Raw genomic sequence first — 16,482 nt, forward strand, 5'->3', positions numbered from 1 at the left:
GCGGGGTGGACGGAAGCAATGGGCGACATGTAAATTTAGCGATCTTTACACCGCCTCTGCGAGCGGGGGCCCCACCCGCGGACCCCGAGAGAGGCAGCAGGGTCCCCGGGACCTGGCCCCCCACCCACAGCCGCAGACACACCTTGTCGCCGTCTGTTCAGTATTCACCAGGACCTGAAACCACCACCAGGATCGAAAGGATAAACTTCACTCCGATGAGACCGGACTCCGCCAGGTACCCGCGGCCGATGTTGTTCAACTGAAACCTGGCAGGGTCAGTACTCGAGGCCCGGGCTCACACGCTGGGATAGGCCGGAAATGAAAGACGGTGTAACTTCGTCATTCAAGTAAATTAAGACTCCGGGATTGCACCCCCAGGCTCAGCAACGATTCAGGCACACGGGAGTCGGGCGGGAGGTCAGGATTAATTACAGGATATGTCCACGAGCGACAGAGGTCGACGGAGCCGGGAGCTTATGCGGCCATCTTGGTTGCTAGCGTAGCTCCTCCTCCCCCGCATTGGTATTCTTGTAAATTAGGGTGCCTACCCCGATTATTGCCGCAATTGCAGGTGCCCACCCTGCATCACTCCAGGGTTTTATTTTATTTAATTCCGAGGGTGCCTACCCCTCTTGCCCCCGAGAAAAGGAAAAGCCGGTGCCGCCGCCGCGGCGAAACCGGAAGCCAGGCCCGAGCCCGTCTGACTGTGGGCGGGGCCTGGATGCGGTCACTTCCGCTTCCCCCTGCCTGGGGGAAGCCTTTGCCCTACGTTGCCGGTCTCCCGTATGGAGAGGGAGACCGGAGATGCTGCCTGCCTGCCCTCATGCCGGAAGATGCCGGCGCAAGCTTTTGCGGGGCTCCCATGCGGAAGGGAGAGCCCCGCAGTGATGGCAGCGAGCCCCGGGTCCCAGGAGGGGGCCCGAGTGAATCCACATGGCAGTGAGGACGCCGACGACAGCGCAGCGCTCCCAGGAGCCCAGGGGAGCCCCGCAGGAGAAGCGTTGCCACTTCGCGAGAGGAGGAGCCCCCGCCCACACAACAGCCCGGTGAGTGTTAAAGGGCTGGGGGGGGATTCGGGTGGCCAAGTGGTGCTGCCCATTGAAGGCCCAGTATGTTGGTGGTAGTTAGGGCGGCCCCGGATGGCAGTGGGCTGCCCCAACGGTTTGGTAATGACTTCCTAAACCTGCGGGCGTGTTCATTCTCAGAGCCAGAAGGCTCCAGTGGACATTTGCAATTCGAGCCTGAGAGGCTCCACTAGTGCGAGGGCATTGTTGTTTAGAGCCACGAGGCTCCCGGGGGCATTATTGTACTTTAGGAGCCAGAGTGCTCCAATGGGCCCAGTTGTTCAAGAGCCTAGAGGGCTCCCATGCACGCCATAGGGATTTCTAGAGCCAGAGGGCTCCAACCTTTTGCGCAGTCTTTCTTCCTAAGGGCTAGTGAGAGCGCCATGCCGCAGGATTGTCCTAGAAGGCTCCAACATGGCGCAGTTTTGGTTCCTGAGGGCTAGTGAGAGCCCCAGTCGCAGTTTGAGTTTACAGCTGCCCAGCAAGTAGGGGGCAGCTGCACCGTTTAGGCGCAATTGAGAGAGAGCCCCTGAGAGGGACAGAAGTGGCACGGAGGTGCCAGGCCTTCTACAGCTGCGCAGCACTTTGTGCCAGCTGAAATGTTTAGGCCCTGTTGTTGTCCTCAGCTGCCCAGCAAGTAGTGGGCAGCTGCAACGTTTAGGTTTGCGCCGGCGGCGCACCCCTGACTGGCGCTGCATTGGCAGCGCGCCCTGACATTCTGGACACAGGGCATTTGAGCCCCTTCTTGAGATGGCCAGTTGGCCAGGGGAGCTGGTATGTGGATAGGGCGCAAGGCCCTAAAGTGATTTTTGCGCAATGTGATTTTCCGCTATGGTTGTGATGATAATTGCCTAATGTGATTTATGGGCTAGAGTGATGTGGTGCTAGGAAATGTATTGTTAACAGTATGTTTGGCGCACCCTGTATCTGATACCTCTAAAACTTTGGTTTATGATTAAGAGGTTGTTTTACCTATGTAGGTTTATGCTATTGAGATGTTTTCACTCTGTGAGTTACGCCCCTAAATGTGAGTTATTCTTAGGGGGGAGGGTCTAATGTTTTTAGACTAGTGAGGAGATTGCCTACTGTATTTATACTGGTTAGGCCTAATGTGATTGCTGCGTAATGTGCTTTGCCTTTATGCTTGTGTTATACTTCTAAAGGTGCTCATGCTTAGAAGTTTGCTTCGCCTAGTATGTTTTACTAGTGAGTTTGTGTCTCTGCGTGATCTAGGCCTATGGTTATTAGTATTGCGTAGTGTGTACCTATCTTTACCAGTGGTTACTGGTGGTGTTCTACAATTGTCAGTTTGTGCTACAACTGTTCTAAGTACTAGTTCTAACAAGTGCTTGTTCCTGACAGTGGCCCACGTGGCACTGTCCTATGTAAATAATCCCGTGTGAATATTGCCCGTGCCAGTTGGCACAATGTATATTGTGTGATACTATCTGATGTGTTTTTGATAATACAAAAGTTATTTTTATATAACCTTGGGTGGAGTTCCTTTTGTGGTGTGCCTAGGATGTTGTTGCTGTTGTGTGCGTTCGCAAATGCTTTACACATTGTCTCAGGGATAAGCCTGTCTGCTCGTGCCAACCTACCAAGGGGGTGAGCAGGGGTTATCTTGGCGTGTGACTCCCTTGCCCTGACTAGAATGGTGGTTTCTGCCTGGCTTTGGCGCAAGTCTTAGCCAACCAGAAATCCCAGTTCTAACAGTATTTATCAAGTGTCAAGAGAATTGTGCCACAGAAAATATTTGGATCAAATAAGGTCAATAAGTTCATAGTAGAGCAGGTCAAACTCATAAATCTTAAAATTTTTTAAAAACAAAAAAACCAGGAGGTCAGAAACTGCCACTTGCTATGCCTTTTCCTTCGATTGCTGTCATTTTCCACTTTATTATTCTATTATTTCAGCATTGGACTTGGAATTGGACTGAAGATCAATTTTGTTTATCTCCCATTTATATATCTTTAAACATTGGGCTATCTGCTCCACATTAGTCTTTATCAAACTACAAGTGATGACATATTGCTGCTCTTCAGTTAGTACAATTAAAATTGAATGCTCAAGACTACACAGGCTATTGTGCTCCAAAGCAAGCCAATATTTACTCTGGTATTCATTGTCAAAATTAGCAACATAGAAAGATTGCAAGTGGCACCTATTTCTATTTTATTTGCAGGGTGATTTCATTGCTTCCACATTTGTACATTTGAAAATTTTCAGACTTCTAGGGCAATTGATGCACTTCCTCATGTTGTCATCTTTCAAATATTTATTTTAAGCACTGCTTAGTTCTCATCCCAACATTGGATATACTATATGGCCTATCTGATTGATATGTTTCAACTCATAACAATAGGGACATCATCACAGCCTGCTCCTTTCTCTTCTTCTTCTTTTTCTTCTACTACTTCCTCTTCTTCTTCTTAATAATAATAATGATTATTGTTATTATTATTATTAATAATAGTAACTAATACTGCTGCTGCTACCATTACTACTACTACTAATAACAATAGTTTGAAACAGAAGTAATAATTGTATGAGACGTGGATGTATTGAGAAAACCCCCAAATCATTGTTAATATTTGTTTGAATATTATATTCTTCCATTTCATATAATAATAACAACATAACAAAAACAACAACACGAACAATAATAATAATAACAACGCCAACAACAATAGTATTACTTAAATAACTCCCATCCACTGGCTTTTACTCTGGCCCTCATTCCAGTCCATCATTTTTCCTCATAGTGTTCTAGTTCTTTGCTGTATAAAAAAGTAATTTTAATCGCAAATCCACTTGGCAGCTTTGAGGTGAAGTAAAAAAGTTTGTGAAAAACAGTCAGAGTGATAGGGGATATATGCTTCCTCATCACAATCTGGCATTGTGTCACTTCTAGACCCTGTTGTTTTTTATCATACAGGATAGGGAGTGTTTGGGATATCAGGAAATGACCCAGTCTCTTTATGGTGATTATAAAGGGAGGCCAAATACTTTCTATGTATTTCCTTTTTTTATTTATTTGGTGCATGTTACTAAATTAATTATCTATTGGAACCTTGTCTTGCCTAAATAAAAAGTTTTGCTGACATATTAGAGTGCTTTAGAGAAACAGGAAGCTATATAGAGACTGTGATAAATTGATAGACCAAAAATATGAGAGGCCTATTCATGAAAGGATTGTGAAGTACGTACAGCTAGCACTCCAGTGGTTCTTTTTTATCTACTCTTAGGTGCCTTTGTGACTTCCCCCAAAACTTCTAAAATGGGAATAAAATTGGAATATTCAATTTTCATCTACAATTAATACAAATAGAAAGGACTACGCTCTCGGTGCACTTTTACTATCAGGGTGTTGGATGTTTCAGGTAGATTCACAAAGAGGTGCAAGAGTACATAAAAGAGTGCCTCTGCAGTAGTACTTTTTATACTCATAAATGCTTTTGACCCCAAAGGTAAGGTAAATCCAGTCTACAGGATCAGGCAAACTCAGGAAAACAACCTTAACAACGAGGTTTTTACCTTGTTGTGCCTTTACCACGGATTTTTTAGCACACATATTTTTACCACGTGCATGCCTTTACAATACATGCCTTTCGCATGCATTTAAGGTAAGTTGAAGGGTGTGGGGGTCCCCCCAAATACATTATTTCTTTGTATAAAAACAATGTGTGGTAATGACGTGCGTTGTAAAAGCATATTCATGGTGAAAACATGTGTTGAAAAAAAAGCGTGGTAAAGGCCTACGATGTATTTACCTGCGTTGTACCATCGTACAACCGGCTAACCCTCACATAAATAGGACAGTGATGATAAAGACAATAACTTGGAGTGACAAGGATAACCGGAAAGGAATCAGGACTTAAAAGGTTGGTCATGTTGCCCCTCTTAAACAAAATGAATGGAAGTCACATTTGACTTGTATGTACAATGCTCCGAGCAATCAAGAAAGGTGAGTATAGAGGATTTTCCTAAAGAGATGTTGAGTAGTCTAGTCTTGTATAGGTCACGAGAGAGTGCGGTCTAGTTGTTGAATGACAGATGGATGCAATTCAGAGTTTTGTTTACTATGAGGACAGCATCCTCGACTATAATAAACTTCCATGTCTTATGAATTCTCTTGTAATCATTGGTTATATACAGAACAAGAATTAAGAATACCAAAACAACACCAACACCAATAATAGAACAATAACAACAACCTTCCCTTTTCTTACCTCGATTGCTAGTTCCCTGACCTTGTATTCAGCAAATTCTTGCACATCTTGGATATGAATTTTGTACCGCCCATAGGTCCCTTCTTTTTCGGGCCAATAGTGGAAACATTTCTGAAAGAAAGATTATACAATTGATTTTTGTTTATATTGTTATTGGCTCCTTGTGCTCAAGAAAGGAAACTGCATAATACTTCACATGCAAAAGCTATGAGGAAACCTCTCTTATCCGGCCTAGCCTGACCATTTATAACTGAGCGCAATGCTCATGTTAAATTTATCTGCCACAAACTTAGGGACGGATTATGAGTTTGGTGGTGTGAAAGTGCCCAGAAGATCGAGAGAGGAGAACAACGGTGTTTGGCGGACACCGACGGAGAGTGACCGTGCGGCGGAAGCAGCAGTTTGCAGAGGAGTAAGTATGAATAGGGATGTTGTTAGATTGCGGTGATGATTTGATTGTGTGATGTCTTGCAGAGTTGGAATTAGAGTTAAGTGATTGTGGTTTTGGACTGTGAGCGCGCGCGGTCCATGTGATTTTTTATGTCGGGCTCGACGAGTAGCCTAAGATCCCAGGATAGAAAGATTGTGGTGTAGAAGACACCCAGAGCTGTAATTGTCGACCATTGATTGTGGAAGTCATGAGACATCATCGTCAAACCCACATGAGATAGGGAAAGAGAGAGAGTGAGCGTTTTGAGTGACCAACGCAGGTCGTGGGTTACTGTGTGTATAATCGAGTGATTGGACCCTATCAACTATTTATTTTACCGCCAGGCCGTTCGTGGACAGATGGTTGAGGGCAGTTGTCCTGTCATTTCGTGGACAGGCAATTGTCAAATTGAGGTAGACAATTATAAGTGGCTGTCCGGTCGTATGGGGGACAGACCGTCAATCAAGTGATTGTCCAGTCGTTTTGTGGACAGACAATTACTTGTTGTATGAGTGAGACATGTGAGAGTGCTCGAGGAGAATTGTGAAAGAGGGGATCTGCTGCGTGAGGAGGAAGAGTGACGTTGAAGTGTGCCGCGCTTTGACAGGCCAGTTAGTGTAACGCTGCACTGGTATTGGTGGATTAACATCAGGAAGTAAAACGGAAACACTGTGGGTAAAAGAGTTGATTTCATCATGAAATGTTTTAGAGTATTGCAGGATCTTTGTAGGGGAGATAGAGGAGTAGTAACTCGAGTGGGGGAAGAAGCACCACCTGAGGATACCCCAGCTCATTATATGGCCATGAATGTAGGGCTCCATACAATACTTTGGCTTCAGAAATGGCAAAAGATGACTGAGAAGGAGGGAGATTTGGCTTTCCCATGTTATGGCTCATTCAGATTTGATGTGTTGTATCACTTGAAGTCTGTGATGGCTGTATTGCGACCTTTGCCTAGACCAACTCAGTTTGAGGCACTAGATGCATGGATAAGAGAAGCGTATGTGAGGAAAAGAGATTGAAGTGAGGGAAGGGTGAAGAAATTGATCAGGGCAATTCGGGATGCACGGTGGGATGCAGTGACGAAAAGATGGAGGTTAGACACCATTGAGGGAGATAGACTATTTCCATTACCAGTAAAGGTAAGAGATGCCCAAAAGAGAAGAGAAGAGGAAGATGATAGCGACACAGATGACAGTCTTTTGGAGAGGTTGTTGGCAGAATGTCCACCTCCATATAATCCAGATTCAAAAGGAGGAACGGGAGCTTCTGCAAGGGAAACAGGGGAGCTACAGTGGGAAGGATTTCAGCAGGAATAGAGAGAATGGGGACACAACCACTGAGAGGAATGGAGACAAATGAGGTTAACACAGTTACCAGACTACCAGAAGCTCTTACAGTACCGGTCACCATTGGCCCTATAGTGTCAGTAAACGATCCAGATCAGACAGGAAATGGAAGTTTAGTATGGTCAGTAATAGGAGAGGGTGCTGGTTCCCGGGGGGGACTGGACAGCGGATGGAAGTAGACACCCTTCGAGGCCTATAGAATCAAGTACGCTGTTACCATCCACTGCAGATTCCTTTAGGGTATAGGGAAACAGAGAGCACCGAGCACATGGTCATTGGCCGACTCACGCTCTGATTTGAGGATGTGGGAACCCCTAGTGAGAGGTCCTAGTGAAAGGTTGATGGGAAGAAGTAATAGTTTGGGAGTTTCGAGGTGTCAACCTGTCTCACAGAACTTAGTGGAAGGGAATCAGCGGGAAGAGCAAGGTAGTGAGAGTGGAGAGTCGAGTACTGTGTCGAGTCAAGGGACAACTAAAGCCTATCTGAGGGCTAAGGTACTGGATGTAGTGAGATTGAAGGCAGAAGTGGAGGAGATAATCAGTGGGAATTTGCCATTGGAAAGGATCGAACTCTATGAGCCAGATGAATTGTTGTTTGTGGCGAAAGATGTAACTCGCAAGGCAAGAATAGCACATGAGAAATTGACAGAGTTGGCAAGGAGGTATGATGTGGATTTGTCTAAAACGGAAATGCTACAGGGAAACCATAGGTTAAGTTACAGTGATCAGGAACTAGAAGAGAAAAGGGACATAGGTTTGAAAATGCACATTCGAGAATTGATCATAGGGATACAAGCGTGGAGCATGCTTGACAAGAGGGAGGAAAGATGGTCAAAGAAGAATAGTTCCAAAAAGAGCATAGGAGAAACACCACCTGCAGGAGGAGGGACAATGAGAGTAGAGGCTTTTCCGTTGCGAGAGGTACAGAGTGGAGGATATGTACATGTGCCTTGGAGTAGAGGTGATTTGGTAGCATATACCAATGATTTTCTCGGCTGAGGGAAAAACCTGTTGAGTGGTACAAGCAAGTTGATCGGTTTGTCAAACTTTCAAAAGTATTGTGGATTGATTTGAATACGTTGTTTGATATTGTGGTATCAAGTGATTTGTGGTCAGCTTGTAAAATTGCTGTTGATTGGCCTTCTTCAGAGCCTGAGGGATATTCTGTTACACATGGTCCTTCACCTGTGATTATGAAAAAGTACGAACAGGTAATCACATGGTTGCAATCTAGGATTTCGCCACAAGATATTGATTGGCTTAGGATAGACAGAACTGTTCAGGAGTCAAAGGAGACTGTGCATGCCTACTATGAGAGGCTTTTATAAGCCCTCAAGCAGTACAGTGGGTTGGATACGCTTGAACCAAAGGATATGGGACATCTCCAAATTTGTGTTAGGATTAAGACCAGAGGTTAGCTTTATGATTCAGCAGCATTTGATTTATTGGCAGAATAAATCCGTGGATGAAATCCTGCGGTATGCCAGATACTGTAGTGACGAAGTGGATTCAAAGCATAAGAAGCTTAAGGATAAGCTGATGCTGGTCCAAATGCAGAATGCAGAGAAGGAAGATCAAACCCAGACAAACAGAGGAACGGTAGGAAGAAGACAGGGAAATAATCAAAGAGGGACTCAGAATACATCAGGACAGGGAAAGGGGAAATCCATAGATCCTAAGACAGGGATAGATGTTGCCACTCTAAAGAAGACCGCCGCATGTCAAATCTGTCATAAGATCTGGCATTGGAAGCGCGAGTGTAGATCGAACCCAGCTAATCAGATCCATCAGGAAGAAGTGGTGCAGACATTCGAGGTTGTCAATACAGGAACAAAACCCAGAACTGTAAAAGGGGGGACAATACGTCTGCAGGTACAAGTTCTCCAGATACCGAGAATCCCACAGGGATCCCGACCATATCAGCAGATGCCTTTTATTGAGACCTTTGATGAAAACGATTCGGACCCATTGCAACAATGGTGTCTGAGGAGGGAGTAAGACTGTACCCTTGGAGCAGTCTTGGAGATAGATCAGAGAGGACCATAGGTAGAGGCGGATATTGATGATCAACCAACTACCTTCTTGGTTGATACGGGTGCTACCCGCTCTACTGTGAGATCTGCTGTAGTTCCAAACTTACTGCTTTCTGGACAATCGATTCAAGTTATAGGAGTGGCGAATAAGAAAATCACGAATCCATTGACTGAACCGATACCTGTGTGAATAGGGACCTTCTGTGACAGGAACCAATTTGTGGTATGCAACTCAAGTCCAGTCTGTCTGCTCATTGCACCATCAGGATTCAAGCAAGCCGGGCCGACGACGGCTGAAATGCCAGAAACCGGTCCCCGGAAGCTTGTTTCCTTCCCAGTATAAGAATTGGCTTGGTAGTTTGGTTTGCCCTGTTCCCATCATTCACTGGGACAGGAACAGACTAATTTGCATATAGCCAGGTTCTGAGCTGGGATGGTGCAGTGAGCTAAAAAACGGTGATGGATCAAGCCCTGATCTTTGGACTGGGTAAGAGTGGTCTGCTTAATTCAGACACTCTGTTCATCACCAACCCCTGTTCTGAATCATTTTGTCCACCATAAGCGTGGAAGGGTATACTCAGATGTGAGTCCCTTGCTCATTGCACCATCAGGATTCAAGCAAGCCAGGCCGACGACGGCTGAAATGCCAGAAACCGGTCCCCGGAAGCTTGTTTCCTTCCCAGTATAAGAATTGGCTTGGTAGTTTGGTTTGCCCTGTTCCCATCATGCACTGGGACAGGAACAGACTAATTTGCATATAGCCAGGTTCTGAGCTGGGATGGTGCAGTGAGCTAAAAAACGGTGATGGATCAAGCCCTGATCTTTGGACTGGGTAAGAGTGGTCTGCTTAATTCAGACACTCTGTTCATCACCAACCCCTGTTCTGAATCATTTTGTCCACCATAAGCGTGGAAGGGTATACTCAGATGTGAGTCCCTTGCTCATTGCACCATCAGGATTCAAGCAAGCCGGGCCGACGACGGCTGAAATGCCAGAAACCGGTCCCCGGAAGCTTGTTTCCTTCCCAGTATAAGAATTGGCTTGGTAGTTTGGTTTGCCCTGTTCCCATCATGCACTGGGACAGGAACAGACTAATTTGCATATAGCCAGGTTCTGAGCTGGGATGGTGCAGTGAGCTAAAAAACGGTGATGGATCAAGCCCTGATCTTTGGACTGGGTAAGAGTGGTCTGCTTAATTCAGACACTCTGTTCATCACCAACCCCTGTTCTGAATCATTTTGTCCACCATAAGCGTGGAAGGGTATACTCAGATGTGAGTCCCTTGCTCATTGCACCATCAGGATTCAAGCAAGCCAGGCCGACGACGGCTGAAATGCCAGAAACCGATCCCCGGAAGCTTGTTTCCTTCCCAGTATAAGAATTGGCTTGGTAGTTTGGTTTGCCCTGTTCCCATCATGCACTGGGACAGGAACAGACTAATTTGCATATAGCCAGGTTCTGAGCTGGGATGGTGCAGTGAGCTAAAAAACGGTGATGGATCAAGCCCTGATCTTTGGACTGGGTAAGAGTGGTCTGCTTAATTCAGACACTCTGTTCATCACCAACCCCTGTTCTGAATCATTTTGTCCACCATAAGCGTGGAAGGGTATACTCAGATGTGAGTCCCTTGCTCATTGCACCATCAGGATTCAAGCAAGCCGGGCCGACGACGGCTGAAATGCCAGAAACCGGTCCCCGGAAGCTTGTTTCCTTCCCAGTATAAGAATTGGCTTGGTAGTTTGGTTTGCCCTGTTCCCATCATTCACTGGGACAGGAACAGACTAATTTGCATATAGCCAGGTTCTGAGCTGGGATGGTGCAGTGAGCTAAAAAACGGTGATGGATCAAGCCCTGATCTTTGGACTGGGTAAGAGTGGTCTGCTTAATTCAGACACTCTGTTCATCACCAACCCCTGTTCTGAATCATTTTGTCCACCATAAGCGTGGAAGGGTATACTCAGATGTGAGTCCCTTGCTCATTGCACCATCAGGATTCAAGCAAGCCAGGCCGACGACGGCTGAAATGCCAGAAACCGGTCCCCGGAAGCTTGTTTCCTTCCCAGTATAAGAATTGGCTTGGTAGTTTGGTTTGCCCTGTTCCCATCATGCACTGGGACAGGAACAGACTAATTTGCATATAGCCAGGTTCTGAGCTGGGATGGTGCAGTGAGCTAAAAAACGGTGATGGATCAAGCCCTGATCTTTGGACTGGGTAAGAGTGGTCTGCTTAATTCAGACACTCTGTTCATCACCAACCCCTGTTCTGAATCATTTTGTCCACCATAAGCGTGGAAGGGTATACTCAGATGTGAGTCCCTTGCTCATTGCACCATCAGGATTCAAGCAAGCCGGGCCGACGACGGCTGAAATGCCAGAAACCGGTCCCCGGAAGCTTGTTTCCTTCCCAGTATAAGAATTGGCTTGGTAGTTTGGTTTGCCCTGTTCCCATCATGCACTGGGACAGGAACAGACTAATTTGCATATAGCCAGGTTCTGAGCTGGGATGGTGCAGTGAGCTAAAAAACGGTGATGGATCAAGCCCTGATCTTTGGACTGGGTAAGAGTGGTCTGCTTAATTCAGACACTCTGTTCATCACCAACCCCTGTTCTGAATCATTTTGTCCACCATAAGCGTGGAAGGGTATACTCAGATGTGAGTCCCTTGCTCATTGCACCATCAGGATTCAAGCAAGCCAGGCCGACGACGGCTGAAATGCCAGAAACCGATCCCCGGAAGCTTGTTTCCTTCCCAGTATAAGAATTGGCTTGGTAGTTTGGTTTGCCCTGTTCCCATCATGCACTGGGACAGGAACAGACTAATTTGCATATAGCCAGGTTCTGAGCTGGGATGGTGCAGTGAGCTAAAAAACGGTGATGGATCAAGCCCTGATCTTTGGACTGGGTAAGAGTGGTCTGCTTAATTCAGACACTCTGTTCATCACCAACCCCTGTTCTGAATCATTTTGTCCACCATAAGCGTGGAAGGGTATACTCAGATGTGAGTCCCTTGCTCATTGCACCATCAGGATTCAAGCAAGCCGGGCCGACGACGGCTGAAATGCCAGAAACCGGTCCCCGGAAGCTTGTTTCCTTCCCAGTATAAGAATTGGCTTGGTAGTTTGGTTTGCCCTGTTCCCATCATGCACTGGGACAGGAACAGACTAATTTGCATATAGCCAGGTTCTGAGCTGGGATGGTGCAGTGAGCTAAAAAACGGTGATGGATCAAGCCCTGATCTTTGGACTGGGTAAGAGTGGTCTGCTTAATTCAGACACTCTGTTCATCACCAACCCCTGTTCTGAATCATTTTGTCCACCATAAGCGTGGAAGGGTATACTCAGATGTGAGTCCCTTGCTCATTGCACCATCAGGATTCAAGCAAGCCGGGCCGACGACGGCTGAAATGCCAGAAACCGGTCCCCGGAAGCTTGTTTCCTTCCCAGTATAAGAATTGGCTTGGTAGTTTGGTTTGCCCTGTTCCCATCATGCACTGGGACAGGAACAGACTAATTTGCATATAGCCAGGTTCTGAGCTGGGATGGTGCACTGAGCTAAAAAACGGTGATGGATCAAGCCCTGATCTTTGGACTGGGTAAGAGTGGTCTGCTTAATTCAGACACTCTGTTCATCACCAACCCCTGTTCTGAATCATTTTGTCCACCAAAAGCGTGGAAGGGTATACTCAGATGTGAGTCCCTTGCTCATTGCACCATCAGGATTCAAGCAAGCCGGGCCGACGACGGCTGAAATGCCAGAAACCGGTCCCCGGAAGCTTGTTTCCTTCCCAGTATAAGAATTGGCTTGGTAGTTTGGTTTGCCCTGTTCCCATCATGCACTGGGACAGGAACAGACTAATTTGCATATAGCCAGGTTCTGAGCTGGGATGGTGCAGTGAGCTAAAAAACGGTGATGGATCAAGCCCTGATCTTTGGACTGGGTAAGAGTGGTCTGCTTAATTCAGACACTCTGTTCATCACCAACCCCTGTTCTGAATCAGTCTGTCTGTTGGGTTGTGATCTTTTGTGTAAATTGAACTGCACTATCTATTGCACACCCAAAGGAGTAGAGCTACAGACTATTTATGATGATTCTACAATTAAGGTGGTAAACAAAAATTTGTGCATAGAGGAATTTCCTGTGTTGACAGTTGAGGAACTCCCACTCGACCTGAGGGACCCTGTCTCTTTGGACGTATGAGATTTCAGGGAGGAAGAGATAGGACTGATCAAGGGAGTTGAGCCAGTTAAAATACAAGTCAAACCTAATGCTGAGTTTCCAAGTAAACCTCAATATAATCTGTCACCGGAAACGGTTGCAGAAATCAACCCTGTGATCGAGTCTACGATTGAACAGGTAATTCTGAAGGAGATAATGGGAAGTCCATGTAACTCACCAATCATGGGAATACAGAAACCGAGTGGGAAGTATAGGATTGTGCAAGACCTGCGAAAGGTTAACAGGATTGTGGTTCCATGTTGTTCTGTGGTACTGAATCCATCAGTGATACTGTTTCAGATCCCATGTCAAGCTGAATGGCTCACCGTGATTGATCTGTGTCAGGCATTCTTTTTGATACCACTACATGAGGAGAGACAGTTTTTGTTTGCATTCCGGCTGGAAGATCGTGTGTTAACATGGTGTCGTATCCCTCAAGGGTATACCGAGAGTCCATCGGTCTTTAATCAGCTGCTGAAGAAGAATCTTGAGAGTCTCGTACTGCCGTAGTATTCAGTTCGTGTACAGTTCATTGACGATCTTCTGATGGTGTCCGAGACTGAGGATGCTTGCAGGATTGATACTGTTGCCTTACTGAACCATCTAGCTGAGAATAGACTCCAGGTGTCCCCGAACAAGTTACAGTACTGTTTGACTGAGGTTCAGTATTTGAGTCACCGAATAGAAAAAGGCAAAAGGAAGGTGTCACCAGATGGAATTGAAGCGATTATGAAAATGATGGTGCCCACCACACAGAAGGAAGTCAGGATGTTCTTGGGAATGGTTGGGTACTGTCGTCAGTGGATCCCAAACTTTTCCTTAATGGCAAAGCCTTTGCAGAGGCTGACGCACAAGGATGTGAGTGATCTAGTACCCTGGGATCAAGGTTGCCTAGTAGCATTCTAAGAGTTGAGAGAGGATCTATGACATGCTCCAGCTCTGGGGATGCCAGACTATAACAAGTCTTTTTCACGGTTCTGTTATGAGCAAGAAGGTTGCACTTTGTCAGTCCAAACTCAAAGTCCTGGAGGAGTCCGTAGACCAGTTGCCTACTTCTCAGCTACTTCAGATCGAGTAGCTTCACCGTTGCCCAGATGTCTCAAATCCGTTGCTGCAACAGGTTTCAGCATTGAAAGATGTGAGAGTATGTCATGGGTCATCCACTTACTGTTTTTGTTCCACACTCAGTTGAGCTCCTTATGACGAGAACCAAGACACAGCATATGACAAACAATAGACTCACATTCTATAAACAGGTTATACTTGCCTCAGAGAATGTGACTTTGAAACATTGTTCTGTCCTGAATCCAGCTACTTTAATGCCTTTGCCAAATGTTGATGATGAATATTGTGAGGACCATGACTGTCTCGATGTGACTGAACTGTGCACCAAACCGAGGCCTGACATTGAGAATGAACCTCTGCTTGAGCCAGATGAAATCTCATTTGCTATGTGTACCATTTTTGGAGTTATGTAAGCTGCTTGTTTACAGGGAGTATACTCCACACAGGTAGCAGAAATCATTGCTCTGACTCATGTCCGTTTGGCTGCTGATCAAATCCGAATCACTATTTACACCAATAGCCAGTATGAGTTTGGTGTGGTTCATGATTTCGGACAGCTATGTTCACAGAGAGGGTTTCTGACATCATCAGGATCTCCCATTAGAAACGGGGAATATGTCAGACAATTGCTAGAAGCTTTACAACGTCCGCGAGAGATTGCTGTGGTAAAATGTACAGCCCATGGGAAGGGAAATTACTTTATCCCTCTCGAAAACAGGTATGCAGACGAAGTAGCACATTTTTGCACTGAACAAGGGTGCATATTTACTGGAGACTATACAGGAGAGAGCCCAGAAAGAACCGAGCTCAGCATGATGTTAGCCATGGCAGACACTTGGGATGAGCTTAAGAGTCTGCAGGGAGAGGATTCAGAAGAGGTTAAAGCTGTGTGTATCAGAGCAGGATGCGAGGTAGGAGTTAAAGGGATTTGGGTTTCAAATGACGATCTAGCAGTATTGCCAGATGATTTATTAAGTCCAATGGCGAGACAGATTCATGGAGCAGTGTACCTTGGAAGGGATGCTATGTGCGAGTATTCAGACAGACGTGGTATAATCCACGGTTCAGTGTATTTGCTGAAGCAGTGTGTCTTAGGTGTGTCACGTGTCAGCAGATGAATGCTGGGAAGGAGACTGTGGTTGTTTTAAGTCATATTGGGAGGTCTGGAAGGCCTTTCAACAGAATACAGCTCAATTTTATTGAGATGCCTTGGTGCAATGGCTTGAGGTATGTTCCGGTTGTGGTGTGTTTTCTCACGATGGGTGGAAGCTTATCTGACGAGAAGTGTGATAGCCTTACGGTAGCAAAGCTGTTGCTTAGGGAGTTGATCCCGAGGTTCGGATTGCCAACCTCATTGGAGTCAGATAGAGGAACACATTTCCAAAGTGAAATAATGAAATTACTTTGTGCTGCTTTGAACGTTGACCAGAGGCTGCATTGTAGCTATCGACCAGAGGCTTCTGGTATCGTGGAACAGATTAATGGGACTTTGAAAATGAGGATGGCAAAAGTGTGTTCATCTACGTATTTGAAATGGCCGTATGCACTGCCCTTAGTGTTGATGAGTATTCGCAGTACACCTGATAGGAGGACTGGTCTTTCACCCCACAAAATCCTGTTGGAGAGGGCTATGCAGTTACCAGCAGTGCAATCGACAGCCTTGATAAACATCACAGATGATTTGATCCTTGACTATTGCAAAGGACTGGCTGATGTGGTCTGTTCTGTGTCTCACCATGTGGAAGCTACAACTGCCCCAACCTCGAGAGACCTCTGCCATGACCTGTGTCCGGGTGATTGGGTGCTTGTCCATAACCACTTGAGGAAAAGTTACCTCGATGCCCGTGGGAGAGGTCCTTATCAGGTGATCTTGGTGACGAATACAGCGGTGAAGTGTAGAGGCTTACCGAACTGGATACATGCCTCGCAGACTACAGGATCCCTGGAAAGACACAGCCCCTCTTGTAAAAGAAAATCAAGCTGTGGCAGAAAGGCCACTTGAGAGGGCAAGCCTAGCTGTGGGGGTTGCTGATGAACAGAACAAGCTGAGGAGGGTTACACTACACAAGACCCAGGTATTGACTCTGAGGAAAAG

The 16,482-nt window shown here is 46.0% G+C and overlaps 1 protein-coding gene across 1 annotated transcript in view; it reads right to left on the minus strand.

Annotated features, from left to right (window-relative positions):
* Positions 1–16,482, minus strand: part of PTPN7 (protein tyrosine phosphatase non-receptor type 7) — a 219,391-nt gene that overhangs the window by 54,086 nt on the left and 148,823 nt on the right. The window contains exon 7 of the mRNA XM_078644166.1: positions 5,297–5,407. Within this exon, the coding sequence (XP_078500292.1) occupies positions 5,297–5,407 (111 nt within the window). The remainder of the gene's footprint in view (positions 1–5,296; positions 5,408–16,482) is intronic.

The sequence above is a fragment of the Lissotriton helveticus genome, chromosome 5_1 (assembly GCF_964261635.1).
Source record: "Lissotriton helveticus chromosome 5_1, aLisHel1.1, whole genome shotgun sequence".
Taxonomy (NCBI): Eukaryota; Metazoa; Chordata; class Amphibia; order Caudata; family Salamandridae; genus Lissotriton; species Lissotriton helveticus.